Source organism: Petromyzon marinus, chromosome 1 (genome assembly GCF_048934315.1).
Source record: "Petromyzon marinus isolate PM22_M1 ecotype Great Lakes invasive population chromosome 1, UKy_Petmar_22M1.pri1.0, whole genome shotgun sequence".
NCBI lineage: Eukaryota > Metazoa > Chordata > Hyperoartia > Petromyzontiformes > Petromyzontidae > Petromyzon > Petromyzon marinus.
Window position 1 is genome coordinate 8,752,283 of NC_133667.1, and position 10,257 is coordinate 8,762,539.

General features: G+C 46.1%; 1 protein-coding gene across 1 annotated transcript; it reads right to left on the reverse strand.

The window, feature by feature from the left end:
* Window positions 1-486: 486 nt before the first annotated feature.
* LOC142911729 (uncharacterized) lies at window positions 487-7,127 on the reverse strand. Its single transcript, XM_076060334.1, has 4 exons — window positions 6,803-7,127; window positions 3,758-3,828; window positions 2,837-3,020; window positions 487-1,070 (listed from the first exon to the last, which is right to left on the reverse strand). The coding sequence occupies exons 1-4, from the start codon at window positions 7,065-7,067 to the stop codon at window positions 970-972; spliced, it is 621 nt and encodes a 206-aa protein (XP_075916449.1). The 5' UTR covers window positions 7,068-7,127; the 3' UTR covers window positions 487-969.
* Window positions 7,128-10,257: the final 3,130 nt, after the last annotated feature.

Sequence of the window (10,257 nt, forward strand, 5' to 3'; positions counted from 1 at the left end):
TACTATTTTTTACATTGCAATCAAATAAATTATAACATTTCGACTAGCTATAGCACGTACGTTGAACTTCCTTCGCACCGTACATAGCCAACTGTGGCAATCAAAAAATGTGATATGAACCCATTATGACGTGCGACGCCATAATTTACAACCCTTCGCAATCCACACTGCTCGATGATTGCCTCCCCTGTGCAATGTTGGCCAGGGGGTTATACTGCCATAACTCAACGTGCTCAGTCAGTTGCAGATAGCCAATAAAAGGGAGGTGGAAGATTGGGTAGGGCCAATTCATAACATCACCTTCCCGCTGATGTTTAACCTAGAGCCTGAAATCAAACTCAGATCATCGGGGCACATATCGCTTTGGCTGAATCATTGGGCCACCACTTCACACTGTACCCCGAATATAAAACATTTTTTAAAAGGTATTTTTAAAACCCACCAAAAAACAACTGATTCTCATACAAGTGACTCGACGTGTCTAATGTGGGTTGAAAGAATCAATGTGAATCGATGGCATTGAAGCATCGTTCCAACTCCCAAGTGAGGATAAGGAGGGAAAGACTCTGAGACCCGTCACGTGGGGGGAGATTGAAGGAGTGCACAAGAGAGAGAGCCCAATTAGTAAGGCGAGTTCAGGGAGAGTCTGGATAATTCAGGGAGTAGGTGACTGCTATGAAGAGTCTGAAAATGGAGCTCTGAAAGAGCCCATGAAGATGGAGTATCTGTGAGACCAGGAGTCGAGGAGAAAGTGGCTCAAACCTGGGAATGCCTGAGAAGTGTGTCTGGGTGAAGCCGAGACGCGCTCCAGGGAAGACCGCGGGCGAGTCATTCAGAATTCAGTGAAAGAGTCAGTTAGAGTGCAAGTGAGTTTTGTTGGGCGAGTGTGTCTCATGAGAATCCAAGGAGTAATTTTTGACGAGTCCTAGAGAGAGCGTGAGAGGAGTCGAGGTCCCTGGGCCGGCCTAATTAGCGCAGCAGGAATCCCGAAAGCGTCACAAGGGGCAGGGCCAGAGCCCAGCTGCCGCCGCCGCCGCCAAGGCCACCAGCCCCGTTGCGGCACCGCTTGGCTGTGGAAAAACACAGAGCACAGAGCCGTGCCTCATTAGCGCCAACATCAGGTGGCGCGGCGCGTCTCTCTCGGCGTCATGTCCCGCGATGCTCGAACCCACGAAATGAACACAGCAGTCAGTGACCTAAACAGCAGACACCGAGAAGCCACGGTACAACCTCTACGGTGAAAATCTTCGTGGAGGTGGTGGTGGAAGCGTGCCAGTTCGATTCCCGCTCACGGCCAACACCGGTGGCGATTATTTGAACCGGTCCTGGGGCCTCCCCAAGGTCGACTCAGCCTCAAATGAGTACCTGGTGCGGTGTGTAAACATCGCCACTAGGGAGACAAAGGCGGTCGGGCGTGGTGCTGGCCACCCACCCCCTCGTGTGCCGTCTAGGCCTTCATAGGGTGCTCGCTAACAGCACTTGCCCCTACAGTCTGTTAAGGCTATACGGGGCATCTTTGTCTTTAGTGTTAACGTGGGCGAGGCAGTAGTGGTAGGGGATGGTGGATGTGGTGTTAAAAGTAGGGAGACAGTGGTAGTGGTGGTGATTATGAATAACAGTGTTGATGATGACATTCGTTGTTGAATGTTGATCATGAAGATACTGATAGCAGTGGTGGTGATGAAGATGTTGGCACTTAATGTTGGTGGTTTCACCAGTGGTGATTGATGATGATGATGGTGGTGGTGATGATGCGCGTGACAATTGTACTGCGGGTGGTGGTAGTGGTTGTGGCGGTGACAATTAGAGTGATGGTTATTTAAAAAAAATCACGTTAAAAGTGTTGATGGTATAAATGAAGCTGGGAATTATCAAGTTAATTGTGGTGGTGTTTATATATCAGAATCTGATCATGTATTTAGACTACATGAATCCGATGAGCTATGAAGCTCTTTGTCAAAGATGTCCAGTTTTTTTACAGATGTCCAGTAAGGTGGGGTAAGAGGTTATCTTTGTCCTGGTGTTCGCACACAGAGTGTCTGTTGAGCCCCATAGACCCGTAACAGGAGGTCACCAATATCCACCTCAACCTCATGATAGCCGATGACATAATTTCAGTATCAGAATATGTATTTATACTGGAGGAATCTGATGAGCTTTAAAGCTCTTTTTCACAGACAGACAAATACGGCTTCTTTCCCCACCCTACTCGAATTGTGGTGGTGAGGATGCCACTGTTAGTGGCTTTAGTGGTGGTTGTGTTTATGATTGTGATGATGACAATCATGGGAAAGCTGTCGCTATCGTGATGATGAGGTTGGAGTTGATGTTGACTTCGACGGCAAGAGCGGTGGTGACAATGGTGGAGAAAGTAATCGCGCTTTTGGTTTCAGGGGTTGTATTTATAACTGGAGGTGACCATCTTCATGTTAACGGTGCTCCGAAGGTGTCGGTGCTCATGAAAATGCCGGTGGTGTTAAAAATATCGAAATAAACTTCTGAAGTTGATGGTGACGGCATTGGTGTTGGACTGTGGAGATTTAGGGAGTGATGGCGAAGGTTCTGTTGACGATGACAATAACATTAATGGCGTTGGTGCTCACGACGATGTCGCAGTTCACGTTGATGGTGATTGTAGTTTTGAGAATGACAACGGAGGGGTTGTTAACGGCGGCAGTAAAAACTGAAGGCGGTTACGTAGCACGTGCTACCGGCCATTAATGCCTCGGACGTGACTATAAACGGTTAGCCGTGGCGTTGACGCCAAAGAACGAGAGATGTTTGAGAACCCCCCACCCCCCCAACCCCGGACGCAGCGTCGATCAGGCACACTCACCGATCTCCTTGATGCACGTGTCTTTGCTCGAGTTGCAGTTTTTGGACGAACAGCAGCAGAAGCCCACGATGGGCACATTGCCTGTGCAACTGTAGGCCTTCCTGTAGTCTTCGCAGATCGACTTACTTGCGCAACCCTGCAGCTCAGCGCTGACCATGTCTAGTATCCCTGTCAGGCACACGGCCTGAGCACAAAGGACATGGGCGTAAGGAGACAACAGACAGACCGGAGTTGGAGCAGCACCGGCAGCGGCGCGGAGAAACAGCCAAACTCATTATTGGCCGCCAGGGGTTGCACCGGGGACCACTGGCGGGCCCTTGATGGCCTTCAGTGCGGCCCCGTGACGTGGGGCCTTCTGACAATACACAACACGTGACAATAACCCCTGGTAGGTGCGTGTGGCGGACGTCACGCACTGACGATGTCCTATCGGCGAAAGTGGCCCTCCTCTAAAAGATGTGTGAACAATACTGGGGTAGGTGGTGAGGTGACTCCGGCTAACATTATTTTGCCCCCCCCTCCCCCCCCCCCCCGCAAACTTATTTACCAGCTAAAATTGAAATAGAGGCCACGCAGTAATACTTCTCGAAGTCAGACTCGGTGAGAAAACACACGCTATAAAGCAGAGCACACAGTAACTTTGATCATTACATGTGTATCGATAGTTCACATTGCGCGATAAATACGCGAGACGCGTATTCAGGCCAAACAAAGACTGAGGCACGTGGGTAGCATTATTTCTAATTGGCATCCGCATTATGGAAAAAAAAAATGTTCCCTTATACATGCATTCACGTCATATCCAATTCGCGTTGTGAAAACACGCGTTATCGGAGAACAGGCTGACTGACATGCGTAAGTTCCAGTTGAACGATGGCCTGATGGCCTGGCGAGCTCATTGACCTTAGTGAAGCAACTTACGTCAGGAACTGTGGTGCATGATGTCTCAACCTTGCACGATCCTCCGGTGCATATGTAACACGATGAAACGCCTACGGAGGAGGGAGGGGGGTGGGGGGGTGGGGGAGTGGGAGATGAGGTGGCCATCTGTCTTTGCTACTTGTACAGGCGTGTCTCGCTTAACGAGCGAAAGCACTCGGTTGAGCGAAAACCCGTTGAACGATCGTAGTTTCTCCCGTTGACACCTCCCATGTTAAAATCCGAGAAACGTTTCAGCCCGAAAATTGCTCCACTGGAGCTACTTTTTTTCACGTAAGAAATACAAACTACTGTATAAGTTTAAAAGAAAGTAATCAAATATCAAATGTTACCCTTACCACACGTGAATAACCACAGTGGAAGGTCACCCCATACAGCGCATGATATGACCTCATTACAGCCGCATGTTTGAATAAACACCCTCACACATACGATCTCCACTCAATCACACGACCCTCTCGCTCGCTCTCTCTCTTGCTCTCTCCGTAACATGCACAGACAATACCTCCCTTCCGCCTCGCGTTTGATCGATGGGTCTCCTCCGCTCGTTACGCGGACATTTGTTCGTTTTGCAAATTGGGCGATGGTCAAATTGCTCGTGATAGCGAACTATCGTGATAAGAACGCTCGTCAAGCGATACACGCCTGTGTTCTCCACAAACGACGCTAATTATTATTTTGTGTGGCCGATACGGTCAGAGCACTGAACTGGCACTAACAGTTCTTGGGGGTTCGGTCCTGGATTGCAGCAATCCGTTATTAGGGTTGAATGCATTCCAGTCATAGGCCTTGTACACAGTATTCTTACTTAACCCATATTCATTGATCACTGATCTATTACATAATTGCATACACCCCCACCTCCGCCTCTGATCTCGAATCCTGATGGGGTTCAACAATGATAACGTCTTCTTTGGTTCTTTCGGTAAAGTCACGTAGAATGAGAATAAAATAATAAAATAACACAATAAAATTCTCACGACGTTTCGGCCACAACGCAAGCGGCCGTCTTCAGGTGAAAGGTACAGAACTGTCGGGACGACAGAGCTTCATTGAAGCCGAAACGTCGTGAGAATTTTATTGTGTTATTTTATTATTTTATTCTCATTCTACGTGACTTTACCGAAAGAACCAAAGAAGATGAATCCTTGCAGTCACGAAAGCTTCAAATCGAAATGATAACGTCATCCTGCACTATTTAAGACCGGAAGCAGGTGGATGACTTCACTAATCTGGCAAATCGCCCGAAGATGCTGGATGTAATTACCAGCGAAACGTCGTACTACTCACATTGTAAAAGTTGTGGATCCACACTTCAACACACCGGTGGGCTAAAGTAGTGAATTCATTGTCAATTGTCAACGTGCCACATTTTTTATGATTGGCCATGTCGGGTGGTGGAGGGTTGCGACACATTTATAAATAACGTGATCTCACCCAAGAACCTTTATTATGAACTAGCCTTTTGCCCGTCCTCGGACGGAAGCTGTAATATTTACGAAAAAAATGAGCAGAGTATAATTTTGATTTAAAGCTTTCGTGACTGCAGGGATTCATATTATTGATTCTTTCGGTAAAGTCACCACGTAGAAGGGAAACAATAAAATAAAAGAACGCCACTTTTTTCAAATGTTCATACTGTGGTTTTCACACCTGATGATGATTGCTTGCGTTGCAGTCGAAACGTCGTGAGAATTTTATTGTTTTATATTTTTATTATTTTATTGTTTCCCTTCTACGTGGTGGTGACTTTACCGAAAGAACGCGAGACTATGAATCCCTGCAGTCACGAAAGCTTTAAATCAAGATTTGACCTTCAATTTGTTCAAAATCACTGCTCTGATACTTTCTTTTCTTCTGGTTTCGCTCGCTGGTGCTGTATTAAATTTGAATTCGATACAATGTCTGGAAAATCAGAGAAATGTATATATGTTATCACAATTTAGAAGCAAAAATTAGACTTACCTTTTGTTTCAAGCGCTGAAGAAATAAAGACGCCAAATACACTTTGTTGCCGCGTATAAGTGTTTATTTTGATTAACTTTAAATAAGGAAACGTCAAATTGAAATCGAATTTTCATTTTAAAAAATCTTGCTTGTGATAGTAATGACGGGGGGGGGGTGGGGGTGGCTTTTTTGAAGTGACGTCACGTACGCATGTAGCGCTGTGCTGCGTAGTTTTAGCTTTGACCGTCACGTTCTGTAAAGAAACGTGATATTTGAAGCGACTTTGGCATGTGGAGTGATGTCACGCGCGTTACACACATTTCTGGGCTATTATTATTATTATTATGAATAATACTGGTCGCGAAAGCCTACGTGTTAAACTAACCCATATTCAGTTGAACAGATATTATCCAGGATAGAATGTTTTTTTGGGTTAGATCGTATGAATATAAACGTGTCATTACACCCGCCAACTCTCGCTCTCGCCTGATGATGCTGGTTGTAATTACTGGTGAAACGTCGTACTCGAATTGTAAATGTTGTGTGTTTACTCTCCAACGCAGCAGTTTGCCGGACTAGGAACGAATTGGGATGTTTTGTTTACGTCACAAACCTTACTAATTGGCTGTGTCGGGTGGTGGCGGGTTTAACGACACATTGATATTCACGCAATCTAACCAAAGAAAACTCTATTATGGTTAAACCATATTATTTTATTGGTGGCGATCATGCACAGAGTGGATTGCTCGCACATTCGCGTCACCACTGAGAAGACATCGAACGTTAAACTCCTATGGCCGGGCATTAAACCGTGCCATTCAACGAGGAACCTTGCTATTGTATCAACGTCGTAGTTAAATGTATTTCCATGATTAAATGAGCATAGGTAAATACTAATATTTGTTGGCAGCCTCGAAGCCAGTGGTGGAAATTTCACCTCTCTGTGGCAAGGGCCAGTCACGTTAAAGGGCAACCTATGTTCCCAGAAAATAATTTCTGATCGGCATTTTGCTTCGACTTGCAAACGCTAATGGTCTTGGGTTTAGCCCTCTTAACACAGGCACTCTTCCCATCTCTTACCGCTGGTCGAGGCCCGGCGAGGACTCATTTGGTGCTGGACGAAGGCCATAGAGCTGGAGTTCATTGACGATCCCACGGCCAGAAGCCCCGTGCTGTCCGAGGATACTTTCCCAGGCAGCAGGAGGGAGAATGCGATGGCGAGGAAGCTCTGCACGAGAGGACTCATTGTGACTGATTCACAAACGCCGGTATCCAAGTGGGCTTTATAAAGCTGGTGATGGGGGCTGTATTTCGTGGGCGTAGAAGAGTGAGCGGTAAGCTGCATGGGTGCAACTCATCATATTTGCATGATATACGGGCGGAACCCTTAATGTGTTTGCTTAGAGTTGTTTACATTTTGGGGCGGTGACATTGCTGAGCGATTGCATAACTTGCCGCTTGTTGCAGGGATTCGTGGTCGAGTCCAAGACCGTTCTGATTAATATTGCAGGTGTATTAACTCTAAAATTGCGTTTTATCTGCTTCGCAGCGGACCATAAAGACTCTTCGACGTTATTCTAATCACAGGAGGCCGTGTGTTCTCGTGTCGTGGTTTAAATATGTAAAAATTTGAAGAAATTAGTTTTTATATCAAATTACTTAACTTAGAATCGCAAAGCAATGGTCACCTCCTAAGCAGGACACTCCTGGAAAAAAGGTCTCAGGGCTGGAGATGGCTGGCTGCAGGTGGCACAGGCCCCACGGATGTTAGAAGACGGTAGACGGTTTATATAATATGATAAAACCCCACCTGGAGAATTACCACAATTTCACATCATTTACACAGTATCATGAAAGGACACCTGGTTGAGGTTGGCGGTCCGTACTTGAGCTAGCATTTTTCTGCACTCGGCTGCAGTAAGCATGTTCTCTCAATGTAGCTCTGCTAGCACTGAGAACATCCTTCTAAAAAACTGTTTTTAATAGGCCAGCCACCGGACAATACTCTGGCCTGAACCCAAGGTAACCAATCCCGGTTTGGGCTAGACACGGCCCATCATTTCTCTGGCTTCGATAAAATGCGAATTTCACCACTCTTGGGAAGTTAACAGGGGTTTCCCTATTCGGACTACTCCCCAACAAATAAGAATGTGTCTCAGTGAAGCTTGACCGGTTAAATGTGTATTTAAACCACTGATTCAGGGTTAAGCATAGTGACCTTGTCACTTTTTGACCGCATTATCCTAAAACCACGAAAGTGCTACAAAGTCTTGTCGGGAGCATTGCATTGGGAAATGAAAGTACACCGAGGAAGGTCTGCACTTACAAGCGAGATGGACACGGATAGCCCAGCAAACATACTCGCTGCAATGTTTCGTGCCCAAGAAACACGCTGCTCCTACAGCCCGGGTTTCTGATGGACATGTTGGTAGCGAATTGCCCCAGAGGTGGCACTGGTGGGTATTGTCCCCCTGTCCGGTTTCCGGCCAGATGAAGCAAAATTCTCATTCGTGGAATTGGCTAAGCATCCCAGTGCAGGACCCTCCTCAAAGAGTCTTGAGTCTCAGTGAAGCTTGCCTGGGTAACAAAAAATTATAATTCTGCATGATCCACCAACCGTGCACGATCCAAGTTGGTGGATGTCATGCACCCAGTCATACAGGACATATTGGTCGAAAAGTGGACATAGTTACAATCAGTGTAAAGCACGATCAAAGAAAGGCAATCGCTCCGTATCTAAGAGACACATTAAATGATAAACGGTGGCCATATACCTCTTTATTGGTGCCCACACCGAGTGTTGTAACCACTTGGTAATATTGAGTGACCACTTAGTCATATTGAGTGATATCTCGCGTGCAGGTTACACGGACAGCACGGTTGCTAGGTGATAGTAGATAGGTCGCTTGTCACCACAGCTGCTTCGAGATATTTGTGAGGTATTACGTTTTTTAAAAAAATGCAAAGGGCTTCAACCATACCATCCTCAGATGGACGGCAAGGTTGAAACGTTCAACAACAAAAAAGCCTCTCTTCGACCATAATGTTTCACGTGATAATTGTGAAAGGGAGTCCACACGAATCCTCCTGGCAAGGGAACTTTATTGTTCCAAAAACACCGACACGAACACTTGTAGGGCATGATCAACTTTTGTCGACGAGCAGCCTGTTTTTTTTTCCCCTGGAGACCCTCTCCTCTTGGCCGCAAATACAGGTAGTCCCCGACTTACGATGGAGATGCGTTACGACGACCCCATCGTAAGTCGGACCATCGTAAGTCGGGGACTACCTGCATGTATCGTTCTGGATCTTTCCCCCCAATCCCCTATCCCCCGTTTCCCACCATTCTTGCCAGCACCCTTTAATTATTTCTTATGGGGTGTGGTCCCTATTTTTCAGATTTTTTTTACCAGATAAAGCCCACTGAGGCCTATGTATCTCTTTTTTTTAGAAGCGACCTGCCCACAAATGATCGCCCAATGAAGTGGCGTATGTGGGAATTTTTATCAGCCAAATTCTCGAAACGTATGTTTCTCATGTGGAGACGGAAAAAAACAGAAAACTATCTTTATTTCACCAGGGAAGGCCGACCGAGCAATATAGAGCTCTTTTTCAAAAGCGAGCTTGCAACAAATAAGAACTCAACGAAGTGACTTATCACGTGGAAATGTATAGCCGGCAAATACTCTAAACGCGTGATGTTGATTCTAAATATGTAGGGAAAAACCGTAGGACCGGAAAAAAATCCACACGACCACGGGGAGAACAAATATACAGGCATCCTCGGGGTCGGGATTGAACATCAGGGCTCCTGCATACCAGGCGAGGTAGTTAACATCTCGCCACCGTGGGGCCCAAGTGAAGTGGTAATTCCCCAGGTGGTGTTTAATCACATTATATAGCAGTCTACCGTCTCCTAATAACCGTGGGGCCTTTGTCACCTGCACCTCGGCCCTCATGACCTCACCGCCCACTATACAGTAGCGTGAGTTGAGGGCTATTGTAATACACGATTATTATACTTTCACATTTTTTAAAATCTAGGACTACAGACGATTTCTTAGCGGAATTTAGTATTTTAATACGTTTTTTATTTCACATTTTTAATCATGACGCCCAGAATGTATGTACGTCGCCAACCGCGCTACTTGGAGGGTGAAAGTCTGCTGCGAAGCTTATTACATGCAATCATATGGTTTATATACCTGCAATATAAACCAGGGTGGCCTTGGACTCGACTACGAACCCCTGCAATGTGGCAAATATGCAATTACTCGGCAACGTCACCACCACAAATGTAAACTGTGCAAATACATTAAAGGTCTCATCTATATACAGTTTTGTACAAAAATATGAGTTTTCACCCATGCACCTTGCCGCCCACGCTTCTATGCCCACGAAAAGCAGCCCTCATCGTCAGCTTTCAAAAACGGACTGGTACCAGTGCTTGTGAAGGTAAGTCTAAATTCAACTGAAACTCAGTTTAACACGTAGGCTTTCGCCACCAGTATTATTCATAATAAAGTTTTTTGGGT

Bases quoted from the DNA above. Each gene is read 5' to 3' on its own strand.
- LOC142911729 (XM_076060334.1), bottom strand. From the start codon at position 7,067: ATGCAGCTTACCGCTCACTCTTCTACGCCCACGAAATACAGCCCCCAT. The intron at 3,829-6,802 runs GTAAGAGATGGG...CCTCCTCCGTAG, and splicing joins TCGCCGGGCCTCGACCAGCG to GCGTTTCATCGTGTTACATA. The intron at 3,021-3,757 runs GTAAGTTGCTTC...CTTTGTGCTCAG, and splicing joins CATGCACCACAGTTCCTGAC to GCCGTGTGCCTGACAGGGAT.